We start from the raw sequence: 17,039 nt of genomic DNA on the forward strand, positions 1-17,039 counted from the left end.
AAAGTTCACCTTGTGGTGAAAGCGAAATTATTGGCAGCACTGTTCACAGCTGATTACTAAAACAAGTAATTTTTAGCAAAAAAAAACCGACTTCAACTCTCATATAAAAAAAAAATATATATATATATCTCATGATCCGCTGATCGGATCTTAACCAGATTAGTATGGGAGACACTACCTTTCCGATGCAAAAAGAATTTTCGAAATCGGTTCACGTGGTCCAAAGTTATGCGGTAACATACATAAAAAAAAAATATATATATATATTCCGACGAACTGATAACCTCCTCCTTTTTTGGAAGTCGGTTAATAATGAAATTGACAGCGAAAAATGGAAACGCAACAGCGAGAAAAGTAAGTGTATTTTAACTTATTTAGCCATTTATGCAAATAACTAAATTTATTAAATGTGTTTCTTGCAGAAAATTTCAGCGGACAACGCAGGAACAACTGCAATGCTATATTGCATATATAAAGAAGAATCCAGAGCTGGTGACTGGAAAAAATACGCCTGCGCAGCCACGACAGGTGCAAGATCTGTGGGAGGAACTAGCCAACAATTTGAATGCGCTGAACGGGCCCACACGTACCCCAATTAAGTGGAAGGAGGTAAGTAGCAACATGCATTTATTTAGCAAAAAAGCTTTACTTTGTATTTCTTTTTGCAGTCACTGGCAAACTGGAAAAAACAATTGCGTAGTCGGGCGAGAAGGCTCAAAGCGGACCAAATGGGCACAGGAGGCGGGCCAAAGCCTGCTGATTTGGGTGATTTTGACAGCCAAGCACTTGAGGCCATGGGAATGATGGCAGTGGATGGGATTCCTGCTCAGGAGCTGGGATTCCAGGCAAGAATAGATCCTATTTTTAATGAAAACGTTAATAAGAGTATTAATATAATTTTTTTTTTATATATCTATTATAGGATACTGTATGCTCCACTGCACATGACGTAGTCTCAACTTTGCGAGTTACGGTAGATGAACCCTGCAGTCCACCCGTTCATACGAGTATTAATGTTTTTTTTTAATATTATAGGATACTGTATGCTCCACTGAACATGAGGAAGTCTCAGCTTTGCAAGTTACGGTAGAAGAACCCTGCAGTCCACCCGTCAGCAATAGTCCACTCTGCAGAACCAATATTTTTTCTCGCAGCGATATTTCTTCTTCCAACTCACCCATTGAGGCAACACCATCCAGAACAAACAACAAAAGAGGAGGATCACAGGAACTCGTAGATGTTGTGTTAAAACATATTAGAAAGCGAGAAGAGTACGATGGCCGTATGCTTGAGCAGCAAACAAGAACTAATGATGCTCTAGCTAAACTAGGAGAAGGATTTTTGGCTCTTGCTGAAGCTATGAAAAAGCCTTAATATAATCATTTATTGTATTGTATTGCTGATTTCGCTCAGCCGGCTTTAAGCACACTAATTTTTTTTGCTGTACTGGCGTTTTTTAACTTATAAAAAGACTGAGTTTATTATTTCTTTTATTATTTAAGTATATTTAATTTGCTACATGCTTATATAATATACATATCTATCGATGTGTGTATGCACATATGTACACTAACATATACACATATGCACATATTTGAATGAATTTGCAGGAGATTATTTTGTTACATGGTCATGCTAATATAGCTTTGAAGTAAAGCAAATGCTGTTTTATTTGAATTATGCTTTCATAACTGAAATGGAAAAAGTCGTGAATAAATTATTTTATTTTTTTCATTAAATGATGTGGGAGTTGTAATTCGATGAAATCCATCATATGCAGAACCGCGTATGTGAAGTTTTAGAAATCATTTTCTAGAGTGTAAAAACGCCCATATTTCAAAATGGTTCTCTTTTTTATAAAGAAATCGCACTTCTGGCTAGTATATTTCAGGACAAATGGATAAGGATTGAGCCAAGAGCTTGTGTGAGCAAATCCAATTTTTGGCAGCCAATGTCAGTTACGCGGTTTTGCAGAATGACGCTGTTTTGTACTTTAAACGACGATATGTAACTATGAAATTTTTACACAACATGGAAGAAGTAGCTGCAATTTCTAGGTACTTAACTCAGTATTTGCAATTTTTGGATTATGACGCTATTGAAATAAATGAGCGATATGTATTTACATACATATGTATGTATGCACTTCGTATGGAAAAAATTACTGACATCGTTAACAAAAAATTTTTTAGAAAATCAACGCGATTCATTAGCAACTTTAAACTTGCATTTTGTTATACTAAAATCTAATGGGCTATAAAACTGCATACTTAGATTTTTTCCAGAAAATCTGATAGGAAGTTGGAAATGATTATGCGATATTTTGGATTTTCCTAAGTTTTGCAGAAAGTTTAGAGATTATATCTTTATGTTTTTTGTTGTAGTATTAACTATATTTTTATAAAAAATTAGTGGAAAGAAATTAGAATAATAACCATTGCGAAAAATTGTCTGTACAAATACATTTGTCCGGTACCGTAAGCTAGTTCACTAATAAAGCAACAATGCCCCGTGGTAGATAATTTCGTTTTAAAGCGTTTGAATGTATCGAGAACGTATTATCTGACCTTCACGATAATATTGACTTCGAATAACGTTTGCTGGTGTGGATGGAGTATCGAATTCGGCCTCATTAGTCTCGATAAAAGTAAGCGGACATTTCTTTAATGCAATATTATGCAAAATTACGCACGCATTTATAATGTTGACTGCTCTTTCATGACTGTAGTGCAAAGCTCGATGCTTCGAAAGGCACCTAAATCGCGATTTTAGCACCCCGAAAGCTCTCTCAACTACATTGCGAGCTTTGGCATGTAACTTATTGTACCTTTCCTCTTATGTACTGGATGGCTCTGGAATTGGAGTTAGAAGCCAAGGCTCCAGGGGATATCCTTGGTCTCCCAAAAGNAGGATATCCTTGGTCTCCCAAAAGCCAGCTACCACTTTGTCTCATCATGAACAAGCGTACTGCCGATGTTGTCCAAGTTCCGGAATCATGGCATGAGCCCGGAAATCTAGCGTTCACTGCTAAAAATTTTAGCTGATCCCAAACGGCTTCCACATTTATGCTATAAAATCCTTTTCTATTCATGTAGAGGCTGCTTGGCTTTGAAGGATCAATCGACGAAGGAGCAATAATTGCAATGTGGGTGCAATCGATCGCGCCTATTGTACTTTTTACGCCGAAAGACACGTAAAAGCTGTAAAAATATTATAAATAGAGGCGTGTATTAAATTACAAGTAAATACTTTTCCATTGAACTGTATACCCCGTTTTGATGGTCAATTGTTCTTCATTTGTTTTGGGAAAATTTACTTCGTTTAGTTTTCTGTTAACAATAATAGCTGATATGTGTTGAAGTGATAGCGACACTGACGGCTGGCTCATTGAAGCCACAAAATTGTTTCCAACGCATTTTTGGTATGATCCATGGGCGAAGAAATAAAGGGAAACAAAAAAGCGTAGGCCAAATGGAAGCGATGTCTTCTGATCATCAANTTCATTTGTTTTGGGAAAATTTACTTCGTTTAGTTTTCTGTTAACAATAATAGCTGATATGTGTTGAAGTGATAGCGACACTGACGGCTGGCTCATTGAAGCCACAAAATTGTTTCCAACGCATTTTTGGTATGATCCATGGGCGAAGAAATAAAGGGAAACAAAAAAGCGTAGGCCATATGGAAGCGATGTCTTCTGATCATCAAATGGCATGAGCTCTTCAATAAGCTCATTACACACCGCTTTAGACAGGCGAAAATATTGTACGAAAACTGTTTCAGACATGGAGAATGGGTCACTGCTGTCCCGCAGGCTTCTGAGCAGCCGTTTCCTTTCCAACACTTCTTCCTGCTCCATTTCCATAGCACAAAGAACTAAAAGTGCTTCTTCCATTCTTTGCTTAAAAGTTTAATTGGCGACTTCAATAAGCAAACTTTATTAATTTTATAATTTTAATTATCTTTGATTCGCACAACTCGAAATATGTACACATGAAAACAGCTGTAACGAGCTTGTTACCTCCTAATTGGCAGGTAACAATTTTTGTAACTTTTGTCACGGTATCAAGAATTCAGAATACCGATATTTTGAATTTGTAACCAAAGTGGTCAATTGTAACCGTGGTGACTGTTGTACCGACATCAGAATAGCCTGGTAAAAGTAAAGTATTTCGTAGTGACTTGGGAAGAAAAGTGAAGTGATTATCGAAGTGACGACTATCAAGCACAATTAAGGGTGTGAGGTTTTTCGATTAGGTTATTTATCACCTGATTGGTTAATAGATTATTTTTGTATCACAATTAAAGTAATATTTAACCTTTATTGTGTTACTGGGCAAATTTAGTTGAGGGAGGAAAATCAAAAATTACAGTTCACTGATGATTTTAACACTTAAATAGAACTAATCGATTATCGATTCACAGCAGCAAAGTCATCACCAGATACACAGCAACAACATCATCACGAGATTCACTTAAATGTTTAATTTTTCTGTAAAATTGATGATGTATGAAAACTAAAATATAATTGTTATTTTCGTCAAATATTTACCAAACAAGTAAAGAAGTATAAGTTCGGGCGAAACCGAACATTATATACCCGGCGCACATATTAAATATCGTTTTTTCACCTTTCAGTAAATTGCATGATAAGCAAGAGTATTTTTCCAAACATTTCGATAATATACTATGATTTATTAAAATAATTGGACAAAGTTTGGTGAAAATCGGTAAGGCGGTTATCAATATACACTTACGTAGTAAATAATCAATCATCTTGTGTCTTGTTAAGTGATTGTTGTAAGTTGGCGTCTTAGCTTATTAAAAAATCGGAGTTTTCGTATTTCTGAAATGTACCGTTTATGGTAAGTGGCAGTAATTTTAGTCCGATTAAAAAAATTTCCAGCATATTGCTTTTTCACGCCTAGGTTGATAAATGTACCGAGTTTGGTAGAAAATAATAAACCGGTTACCGAGATACACATATGTATGTAGGCATAAGTGGGCGGTGCCACGCCCATTTTCCAAAAATTTCCCTAATTATAATTTTCTGCTAAGAGGTTATTGCATATATCGCTTTTGAGTAAATTAGCTTAAATAGTTACTTATTTATCGCAGTTTTCGAATTTCTGTAAATTACCGTTATATGGGAGGTGGGAGTGGTTCTTGTCGGATTTCAAAAATTTTCAACAGATTTCTTAGTCAAGCCCTAAGTAATGTTCTCAGCGATTGTTTGGTGGTGTTTATCATAAGTGGGTGGGGCCACGCCCATTTTCCAAAAATTTCATAACTGTCTTATTTTATGCCAAATTTCTATTTCGCATACCAACTTTCAACAATTTGGATCCAGTATTTGCGGAAATATCGTAGTTTTTGCATATTTCGAAAATACCGTTATATGGGAGGTGGGCGTGGTTATTGTCCGATTCTGCCCATTTTCAATCCCAACCTACCTTGGACAAAGGGAAACCTACTTACCAAATTTTGTTGACATATCTCAATTTTTTCTCGAGTTATCGTGTTCACAGACAGACAGACGGACAGCTGGACGGACGGACAGTCACCGCTTAATCGATTTCTCTTTTCATTCTGATCATTTATGTATATATATGTCTATATCTATCTCGATTCGTTTTGGCTGTTACAAACAACCGTTATGTGAACAAAATTATAACACCCTTGTGCACAAGTGCGCTCGGGTATAAAACTTATTTTCCAGTTATATCCACCCATTCATTTCGGTGGGCTTTACAACTATAAATGTGAAAATGAAAATCAAAATGACTTCTTCAAATAACCGCTTCCAGATCGACGATTTATTAGGCGTCTTTTTAGTAGCTTTTTGCAAAAAGTTACTTTGCCACACTTACTACTTAAGAAGAAAAGATTGTTGATTTTGGTTAAATAAATCATATATTTCAAAGAAATTTTTAATTGTTGTGGAGATAAATCTAAATTGTGAAGTATAATGAAGTGAAGTGAAAAACTCAGGGTACGGAAATTCTCATTTATGATTATTCGTTTTCATTCATGTATTTATCATGATCGGTAATATTCCAAATCTATGTTTGCATTATTTTATCGCGAGTGAAATTTATCATCTCTCAAATTCGGAATGCGATCGACAAAAAAATTTCCGCTGCTTTTCATTCGCGATCGCAAAAAGCAAAGAAATTTCCTCTCACTCGAATATGAGAAGTCCGAGCATTGCCGATGTCGGCCTCTCATAAATGAGAAAAACGATGCAAGTAATCCATTCGCGATCACTCACAATAGCTTATCGCGATAAACTTATCGCGAAAAAATTTCAACGAAGTTGTATGGGAGATTTTTTTCGCGTTTGTTTTGGTTATGCATTTTGTTGTGCATACAGCATACATACATACATATGTATATGTAAGTAATGCAAGCAAATGCTTTTCGGTTGGAAGCAATGTAGGAATATGCACAAATATATGAATTATGCTGGTAATATATATTTACTCTCTAGTACATGCAGACGTGTAGTTAAAGTATATTCCAAGCGTACACTTTTCAGTATAATGGTGTATCTGCATGTTATTTTATTATAATGATTGCGTTTATTTTTAACCGACTTCCAAAAAAGGAGGAGGTTATCAGTTCGTCGGAATCTTGTTTTTTTTTTTNTATCTGCATGTTAATTTATTATAATGATTGCGTTTATTTATTATCTTACTAATATTATAAATGTGAAAGCTGTATCTTACTAATATTATAAATGTGAAGCTTATCTTACTAATATTATAAATGTGAAAGTTTGTATGTTTGGATGTTTGGGAAAACATCACGCGGAAACGACTGAACGGATTTGCATGGAAGTTTGTACACGATAGCTTATGGGCCAGATTGGACAATAGGCTGATTTTTTAAGAGTTGCCACCTGTTAAAAAAGTTTAATTTACTCAATATGCGAGAACGACTGAACTGATTTGCATGGACGTTTTCACACAGATAGCTTATGAGCTATGTTGGAAAATAGGCTACTTTTCTTATGAGTTGCTACCTGTTAAAAAAGTATAATTATATTAATACGCCGAAAGGACTGAACGGATTTGCATGAAATTTTGCACACGGATAGCTTATGACCTACGTTGGAAAATAGGTNTTTTGTACACGATAGCTTATGGGCCAGATTGGACAATAGGCTGATTTTTTTAAGAGTTGCCACCTGTTAAAAAAGTTTAATTTACTCAATATGCGAGAACGACTGAACTGATTTGCATGGAAGTTTTCACACAGATAGCTTATGAGCTATGTTGGAAAATAGGCTACTTTTCTTATGAGTTGCTACCTGTTAAAAAAGTATAATTATATTAATACGCCGAAAGGACTGAACGGATTTGCATGAAATTTTGCACACGGATAGCTTATGACCTACGTTGGAAAATAGGTTACATTTTTAAAAATTTCCACCTGTTAGAAAAGTTTAATTAAAGTAATACGCAGAAATGACTGAACTGATTTGAGTGAAAGTTTGCACACACATAGCTTATGACCTAGACTGGAAAATAGGCTACTTTTTTAAGAATTACCACCTGTTTGTAAATAAAATTTTGCCCACAGATGGTTTATGATCTGGATAGACTACTTCCTTAACCGGTCTCCCGATCAGAACGAAATTTGGCACACTTACTACGGATTTCGCAAGGATGGTCTTATACTGAAAGTTGTTCCGATAACTAAAGGCCCCTCCCATACAAATTGGAATTTTCATATTACATACATATTTCTGGTAGTATTTGTGGGAGAGAACTGGAATTTGGTATAGAGATACATACGTATGTGAAATCAATGTTGGCACTAACCGATTGATTTTTTAATGAATTAGTTAATTCGATTAAATTCAATCTGATTACAGTTAATCATGATTAATTTTAATCTGACTAAACAGTTACTCGTAACCGCGATTAAAAAAATTAATTTTTAATCATTAACTCTTAATTTGATTGAGTAGGTTTGGTGATTCATTAATTCATGCTGGAACTTTCCAGTGCACACAAAGCAAGTTAATCCGGTATGCCTAAGTCGAGTTTCCTCAGCAATCTAAGCAATTTGGTATGCATTTTCATTCAGATCTATACCAACAAACGTTTTACAAACTAGGTTTTAATATCCCTCTGCACATGTGCGCTGGGTNTCGATTGATTTTTTAATGAATTAGTTAATTCGATTAAAAGTTCCCAGTTTATGTATTACTAATAACAATAATTATAATTTTTTTTATATTATGTGCTTTTTATAAGCGTAAGACACAAAATAATTACTATAACTGGTGTTTGGTTTAAAATGCGCACAAACTAGACAACTTAATCAGATTTTATTTTTAATGATTACATATGTATTGAAAAACTCACATTTACAGATGTAAATACAAATCGTGTAAGAACACCTTTAGAAGAAAACTCAATAAAAGGAAGGTCTGCATTTCATATCCATGTACATATGTATACCTATACGCATGTACTTATATACATATGTAACATACATATATAACACGGTGGAGAGAATACAGAAGGTGGCGCCGATGGCAATATCGCTAATCGGCTCTCAGTGAATTTGACAGAATCCGCTGTTTTGCTGACGCCACAGTCGAGATGACAGCAGTAGTGATGTGCTGAGTCAATACTTTTAAGTATCCAATACTCTCCATACTCGGTACCGAAACATTTAGGTTTCGAATAAAAGCGCACATAGGTCAAAAATATGAAAAAAACGGTTCAGGGGAGACTCGCCTATCAAAACCCGAATGTAGGAGCCAATAGAGCTTTTAATACTGATTCAAATGAAAGATGTATATATGTCAGTTCGAGGCCATAATACAGAGAAACTCTTACTTGTTTGAAGCATTTTTGTTCAGATTCTGTAACCAGTTAGGGACAATTTTCGAATCGGTATCGGTTTTGTTGACGTATGATATGAAATATTTTTACGTCAACAAGTGCGATATCGATCCGAAACTTGTCGCTAACTGGTTAAATTTTATGGGAGGTTCCATTGGGAAACTGAGCCTCATTGCCAAGATTATTTTCTTTATAAAACTAACAAACGTGTGGATAAGACATTTGTAAAAATCTTGAGTCAACCAAAAAATAACAAATTAAAACTTTAAATGCATTTCTAGTGAATTTAAAGTAGGTTGAGTTGAGTTGAGTATTATGAGTTATTATTAAGCAGTATTGGTCTTGTCCCACCCGTGACAAAAAAAGGTAAAAGTTGTTATATTTAATTACAGAAGTTAAAGTTGTGTTTCGGGTTTGTTACATAATGTTAGAACTTCATTGCAAATGTTTACCACAATTGCATTTACGTTTCCACATAGTTAGATAAGAATAATTCAACAGTAAAGCATGTCGCACCCGTGATAGCCACGGGTGGGCCCATGATAGCCACGGGTGGGCCCATGATAAAAACATTACAAGGTAAATTCATTCTCTCAATTCGTCGGCCAAGATTTTTTTCTGACGTTTGCCAACATTTTAAAATCATATAAAATTGAAAATAAAAAAATTAAATTGTTCACAATTGTTGTTGTTTGAGATTGAAAATGAGAATGTGTGTGTGAGTTTGAGTTTTGATTTTAAAATTATATTGTTGGCAAACGTCAGACTGCCTCTCAATGGTTTTACCTTGTTATGTTTTTATCATAGGTGGGACAGTTGTCAGAGGTAAGTTTACATGGTCGATAAGCTTTATTTGTTTGTTGATGTGGACGCTGGGGAGAACGGGGGAAGCGCGGACTCGACCATTACTTATATACCCTTGTAGTCATCTGATTAAACTAATTGACATTTTCAAATCCACATTTAAAACTTCGTACAAAAGTTATAAAAATTCAACAAACGTTAACAATTACACCCAAAAATTTTTAACTTTTTGTTCATAATTTTTATAAAAATTCTGGGTATTAAGTTTTATAGCCCATTAAATTTAAGTAAGTAAAGTAAAAATATTAAGACGCGAGGAAATCGCGTTGATTTTTAATAATTTTTNCCAGTTTTGGTTTTTTATTTTTTTAATATTTATAGTCTTTTTATAGAAGTCTAGCAAATTATCCACATTTAAAACTTCGTACAAAAGTTATAAAAATCCAACAAACGTTAACAATTACACCCAAAAATTTTTAACTTTTTGTTCATAATTTTTATAAAAATTCTGGGTATTAAGTTTTATAGCCCATTAAATTTAAGTAAGTAAAGTAAAAATATTAAGACGCGAGGAAATCGCGTTGATTTTTAATAATTTTTTTGACTGACTGTGCTAGGCATTTTCTTCTAAATAAAGGGCACTATCCTAAGACAAAACGTGAGTGAATTGAACCCCTACTTGGCTTCTTATATTTTTTAATAACTAATTATTAATATGGCCCACACTAAAAGCTCCTTTTTATATAAAAATTCGTACGCGTCCGACCCGTGACAAACGTTGTCCCACCCGTGACAGAGAAATTTCGGATTTTGTTTATAATAAAGACATCATTTTTTGTTGTAGTTTTTGCTTTGTTTGTATTCTTTGTTTTATTATACGAGATGTTCACACAGAAAAGTGAAATAAATTCGCAGAGTTTTCGTAAAATATATCTACACCAAAAAGCAGGTTTTTTTGTCCCACCCGTGACAGAAGAAACAACTCAGATTTTCCATAGTCGGAGTAGTTCGGCGCTTGGAAATAACTTCGGCTGCACGTTATTTTGCAACTGACAACGTAATGTGTCGTCGGTTCATTTGTGCTTTACTAGTAGATGATATTGGTCTTGATGACAATTTTGGTACTAAAAACTGAAAGAAAGCATGGCTTACCTCGTAAGGTGCTTACCTATTTTACCAGTGGGTAAAAAAACACAGCTAATATCTGATGTAAAAGTGTGTAAACTTTATGTAAATAAATAAAAGTTAAAATTAGCCGTCATCGATTCGCCACTTCTCTGCTCGCTATGTTTGAAATCCGTTCGCTTAAATAAGAATTTTGCACGTGAAAGCAAAAACAAAGTTAGCTAGCATGGATAGACAATAGCGAGGTTGATTGTACCTCATTGAGTTCGTTAGTTTCACCACTGGCTAACTGTTTGCGAATCGATGACGGATATTGTTTCTAAATTTTTAGCAATTATTTGTACTTTATTAGGAACAATAATTAAATACAAGATGTACACAATAACTAAATATTAGAAAAATAACAGGAATCAAAATTTGATACAATTTAGTAATAACAAGTAAGAAAGTCTAAGTTCGGACGGAGCCGAACATTAAATACCCGGCGCAAGTCTTAAATATATGTTGTTCACCTTTCCGAAAGCTACCGCTAGATGGTAAGCCGGGGTGTATAAGTTTTGAGTAAATTAAATTTCGAAGTTTTTGAAGTTTCAAGCATTTCTGAAATTTTCCGTTATATGAAAAGCGGCCGTAATTTTAGTCCGATTTCAATAATTTTCAGCTTTTTGCTTCTATGTGGCAAGTACAATAACCACACCGAGTTTGGTACAAATNAAATAAAATATCGCAGTTTTCGTATTTCTGAAAATTATTGGTTATTGTCCGAGTTTGCCCATTTTCAATACCATCCGTCCTACGCCCAAACGAAGTTCACGTACCAAGTTTCGTTAAGATATCTCAATTTTTACTCGAATTATCGTGTGCACAGACGGACGGACGGACGGACGGACAGACAGTCACCGCTTAATCGATTTCTCTTTTCATTCTGATCATTTATGTATACATTTGTCTATATCTATCTCGATTCGTTTTGCCTGTTACAAACAACCGTTATGTGAACAAAGTTATAATACCCTTGTGCACAAGTGCGCTCGGGTATAAAAGTACAATTTGAATTACATTTTCATACGAAATTGAGAAATGCAATTATCAACACTGCTGCACACACATGAAAAATTGGAGGAGACCTTGTCCAAGAATGATAGAATACAAGATTGCGCCAATCGAGCTGAGAGCCACTGGCCGTGACGTCAAAATATACCAGAATGAGAGAGCAAGACGAACTCGACAAGAAAAAGAAGAAGCATCGAANGAGCTGAGAGCCACTGGCCGTGACGTCAAAATATACCAGAATGAGAGAGCAAGACGAACTCGACAAGAAAAGGAAAAGGCAGTGTTGCCAAGTTTTGAATTTGAAAAAGCACCAAATTTTTATTGGTGTATGTTATGGACTTTGAGTGTGTGTGAATCGGTAACAAAGTTCGCGTCGAGTAAATTTTTGACAAAAATGAGGTGAATAAAATTTCAGTAGCTCATGAGGCTAGTGAAATTTTTGTCAAATGCATAGAAAATTTTGACAATCGCAAAGATTGTTGATGTGTGTAATTATTCATAAAATAAAAGCATAAATAGATGAATTGCAATCAACGATGGTAGATGTTTTCTTAAAATATTCATTTCACTTCAATTTGCAACATTTTATTCCAAATAAATCTGCGGTTATCAAAAATTTACTGCTGTCAAAAAATTTTAATTTCACACAGCAGATTGGCAAAACTGTCTCACTATAGTAAAAATATTATTCAACAGCTTTCCCCATAGAACTTTGTTACCGATTCACACACGCCCTTTATATGAATACATAGTTTTATTGTAAGGATGCCGATTAAAATGAATAAAAATCAATGTTTCTTGCACAAAGGTCGATTTCTTCGGGCACGATTGAAGGTGCTGCACATATTTCGTTGTCGCTTATGATTGTCACTGTGCCATGATTTTGTTTAAATTTTTGTAAAATTGCTTACCACACCTACGATTACTATAAATTTTGCTTCCATTTTTTTAAGATTTTCTAATTTGATGTCTTCAAACTAAAAACAAAAGCACCAAAAAGGCACCAAGCACAAAACTCATAAATTTTCGCGTTTTGAATACTCACGAAATTTGGTGCGAAAAGCATCAAGTTGGCAACAGTGAATGTAAACAAAAGTATTTTATGACGTTAACGATTGGGTGGATGCTAGCAAATCGACGAAGAGAGGGTTAGCGGTCCGCGAATGACCTGTATTTTCTGGATCGTGGACCTTGTCTACCCAAAAATTACCGACCTGTAGCTTGTTTCTGTTAAGGCCGGTCCACATAGAACTTTCGCGTTGGCTTTGGCATTGGCGTTAGTTTTACAGAACGCACGTTAAGAGTATGCTTGCTACAATGAACGCTTGGCAGCGAATGCTTGGGCCACTAAATTAACATACTAACGACAGCTAAATTAATATTGCATATCAATAATTTCATTAAAAACGATATTTCTTGGTCGCACTTGGTTAAAAAGGAAAAATATTTCACATAATTTTATTTATTTGCAACAGCTGAGAAGCGACACACGCGAAAAGTTGAGAGTTGGCCATCTTTTTGCATTGTGTTGGCGGGAGCGTTGTCGAATTTTGGCTATGTGGACAGCTGCATCTGAATTCATGTATTCATAGTCAGCTGTTGAAGCGACGCCAACGCCAACGCAACGCCAAAGTTCTATGTGGACGGGCCTTAACTCTTCTTTGACGATTATTTCTCTACTGGTAGAGAATATACATACGCCATTCTCTACTACTCATTAGCAGTAGTGGTTGAGAATTGTTATAGAAACGAGCTACTGGCTAGAGATGTCAACATTTTTGGAAAAAAGATGTCGCAGGACCGAAAATTTGGAAAATGCTGTGGTCAATAAGACACCCAGCAAACAGGTGGGCAAAAATTCAAGTCAATCAAAATCAAAAGCAAATGTACTAGCTGCAGTTGTTAAGAAAAAACGTTGTCTCGACTGCCTGTTAAATTTATCTTCCCGGTAAACATCGTTATCGACTGCCTGCTATATGCTTGTGACCGATAAAGCAATAGACGAGTTTAAGGGGAAGATAAATTTAATAGGCAGTCGAGAAAACGGCTCTGTTTCATGAACGACAGACACAAGATCACGTAAGAACAAGAGAGTGAAAAAAGTCGATTTTTTTTGCGGGTTCTACGCCATCTTGTTTCACTGGAAAACGAGCGAAAAGTAAACAAAGCAAAGAAAACAACGAAAACCAAAATTAGCCAAAATTATTGTCAGCCACTTTAAACGCACAATTTAGGTAAAATGATGCAACAAAATGCTTTAAAATGTGTTGTCATGTTGAATTAACTCTTCTTTACTTGAATAAAAGTGTAAAATAGTAGTGCTTGTGATGTAAACAAACGCTCAGCTGACGAACCCGCTTTCGCAAACTTTTTTCTCAAACCCAGTTACAAATACAACGTCGCGTTCTTACGTGATCTTGTATTTTTGGTTCTGTTTACATTAACATGGCTTTACAAACCTGGGCTATCTCTATCTCAAATGTACGACATGCAGTAATCTCAGTGGTAAAAGTAGTAATGCATTACATATTAACCCGGAGCTTCTACCTCCGATTTGTGGTAACCGGACATTGAACAACCCGCCCTTAGTGATTATTTTTTCGATTACCAATTTGCATAGTGTATGTGTGAGTGTAAAACTTTAAGGGCTGCCTGACTGCCACAGAAGGAAAATACTCTTTTGTTCACACTAGGCACTTGATAAAGATTTCGTGCTGCCTCCTAAATGCCAAACATTTCTTAATACCCGAGTGATGCGTTGATATGCCTAGAATATCTCAATAACCAGAGATTCCTTTGATCCATGAACTGGTTTATTTGAGTCATGCTGCTGCAAAAACGGTCGTCCCGAGCAATTTCATAAAGCCTAGGTAGATAAAAATCTCATTTAGGGAGTATGAAATGCCTGGCTTTCATTAGGTCATATTTGGCGGGCTGTCATATAAAATGACAGCCGAGTAAAAACGGCCCGAAAGCGTGATACAAAGGTGCGCATACTTAATGCCATCCTTTAATTAGCATTTTGAAAATTAAATTCGTCTTATATTAGACTAAAATTTACCCAATTTAACTTGTTAAATAAAAAAGCTTCTCGTAAAACACAATCGCTCACATTGAATATTTGAAGTTATTTTTGACAGTTGTTTGAATACAAACAAGGCGAGTTCATATAAGGTGGTGTTGCTAGAACAGCTGCTTTAATTCGCCTCGGTACACATATGTATTTATGTCAAAACTCCTTAGGAGTGAATGCGAAAGTAAGAGTGTTGAAATTTCCTTTCCCTCTTCCTCCTTGAGCGAAGAATAGCAGAAATTTGACATTTGTGTACCGAAAGTGAAACCAAAATACATGTTAGTTTTTGTTTTTGAACTACCGCTACCACCTTATATGAATTCGCCTTGATTACAAATAAAAAATAAAACATGTTCAAATCAAGTCTTTCTATTTAAATTTCTCAGCAAAAAACACAGTTACCTGAAGCGTGGTAGAGCATTACTTTAACATGGGAATTGCTTAGCATTTTATTTTATTTTTATTACTGACCTCTTTTTCAGTATTCTTCACTTATTTATGTACTTCACTTCAGTAACAGACATTAACTTCGCTGTAAATTAAAGAAGGCAAAGCATGCTTTTTATGCAATGGAAATTTCCACAGAAAGCAATGGTAGAAAAAGAATTTTTGGGTATTCTATTTTTCAGCTGACTACGATGAAGCATTCTACTTTGCTCTCCCCGTAATGATCCAAAGAAGCGAAATAAATAAAACATAGTAGGACGTACATTACCAGCAATGCCTAAAAGAAGCGGAAAAATTGGAAGACATTATAAGCCTTCCAGAACCACTAGAAGCGATTACCGTTTTTTTTGCTGGGCTATTGTTACATATAGTAGTACAAACTCCACGGAACAACATATTCTCCCCGTATGATATTGTAATTACTACTGGCAAAAAAATTTTAAATCGCTTGCATTCTACTCCCAACCATGTATAATCAAAATAAGGATTTGTTATCTGCCTTCAATTACCAAATATTTCTGACTTAATCTTTAAAAATTTTTTTGTACACCAATATTGGCAAACACTCCCATCCGGTAGTTTATTGTATTCGTACATACAAACAAACTTCCACTACCTTGCATATCGTAAAGACTTGAATCGAAAAAAATGTTCAACCATTTTCTTTAATCAATCGTGAAATAAGCTGGTGTTTACTTTTTGTATTCCTTTTCAACACTTTGTCATTTATATTGTCGATGCATTGATGTTTATACACATACATATGTATTTCAAATGTGTTGTGAAATTTTTTTATATTGTGTGTCCTTGCTCTTATGTACATATGTATGTATCTTTTTTCATTCACATTTTTTGTACCGTCAGTTACGAATATTTGTTATTTTTTGTTTGGTAACAGAGTAAAATTGAACTTTGTGACTGCAAACAAAATCTGTAAATCAAATATTTACGCACATCCAGGCGTGTAAAATTCATTTGATCAGCATCACATGTGTTTGTACATATTTACATTAGGGTATCTCACAAAAAAAGTGCTGCTTTCCAATGGAAATAATAAAATTTGATTTTTTTTTATGGCTACCACCAAAAGTATTATGATTGTTTTCAATATGACGCCATTTGTGAGCTGGAACATGTTGAAAATAAGAAATTTTACTCAGTTTTGATAAACCCCGGCTTACCATCTAGCGGTAGGTTTCGGAAAGGTGAANAAATAAGAAATTTTACTCAATTTTGATAAACCCCGGCTTACCATCTAGCGGTAGGTTTCGGAAAGGTGAAAAAACTTATATTTAATACTTGCGCCGGGTATTTAATGTTCGGCTCCCCCCGAACTTAGACTTTCTTACTTTCTTTTTTTTTTTTTTAATTATTGATTGTTATGCAGCTTGGTATCCAGGGGCATTCGTCGTCGCTGATTTCGAAGCTGGTATTAAGTTTTAAAAATTCAAAATGGCGAATCAAATATGGCGGACGACTTTTTTTAAAACTATAGTGATTGTTATGAAACTTGGTATCTAAGGACATGCGTCGTCGCTGATTTCGAAACTCGTATTAAATGTTTAAAATTCAAAATGGCGGATCCAATATGGCGGTCGACTTTTTTTAAATAATTATGGATTGTAATGAAACTTGATAGCTAAGCACTTTCGGATTCACTGATTACCAATTTAATATTT

The 17,039-nt window shown here is 35.0% G+C and overlaps 1 protein-coding gene across 1 annotated transcript; it reads left to right on the top strand.

Moving 5' to 3' along the window:
- Positions 1 to 331: 331 nt before the first annotated feature.
- On the top strand, positions 332 to 1,467 carry LOC108365901 (uncharacterized). Its single transcript, XM_017620108.1, has 5 exons — positions 332 to 354; positions 423 to 609; positions 669 to 845; positions 923 to 973; positions 1,036 to 1,467. Exons 1-5 carry the CDS (start codon positions 332 to 334, stop codon positions 1,372 to 1,374), a joined length of 777 nt encoding a protein of 258 aa, XP_017475597.1. The 3' UTR covers positions 1,375 to 1,467.
- The last annotated feature ends 15,572 nt before the right edge of the window (positions 1,468 to 17,039 follow it).

This window comes from Rhagoletis zephyria, unplaced genomic scaffold (assembly GCF_001687245.7).
Source record: "Rhagoletis zephyria isolate East Lansing unplaced genomic scaffold, Rhagoletis_zephyria_1.1 Rzeph_scaffold_02048, whole genome shotgun sequence".
Classification (NCBI taxonomy): domain Eukaryota; kingdom Metazoa; phylum Arthropoda; class Insecta; order Diptera; family Tephritidae; genus Rhagoletis; species Rhagoletis zephyria.

Excerpts from the sequence above, each read along its gene's own strand:
- LOC108365901 (XM_017620108.1), top strand. The coding sequence starts at position 332 with ATGGAAACGCAACAGCGAGAAAA. Across the intron at positions 610-668 it reads CCCCAATTAAGTGGAAGGAG|TCACTGGCAAACTGGAAAAA; the intron begins GTAAGTAGCAAC and ends TTCTTTTTGCAG. Across the intron at positions 974-1,035 it reads TCTCAACTTTGCGAGTTACG|GATACTGTATGCTCCACTGA; the intron begins GTAGATGAACCC and ends TTAATATTATAG.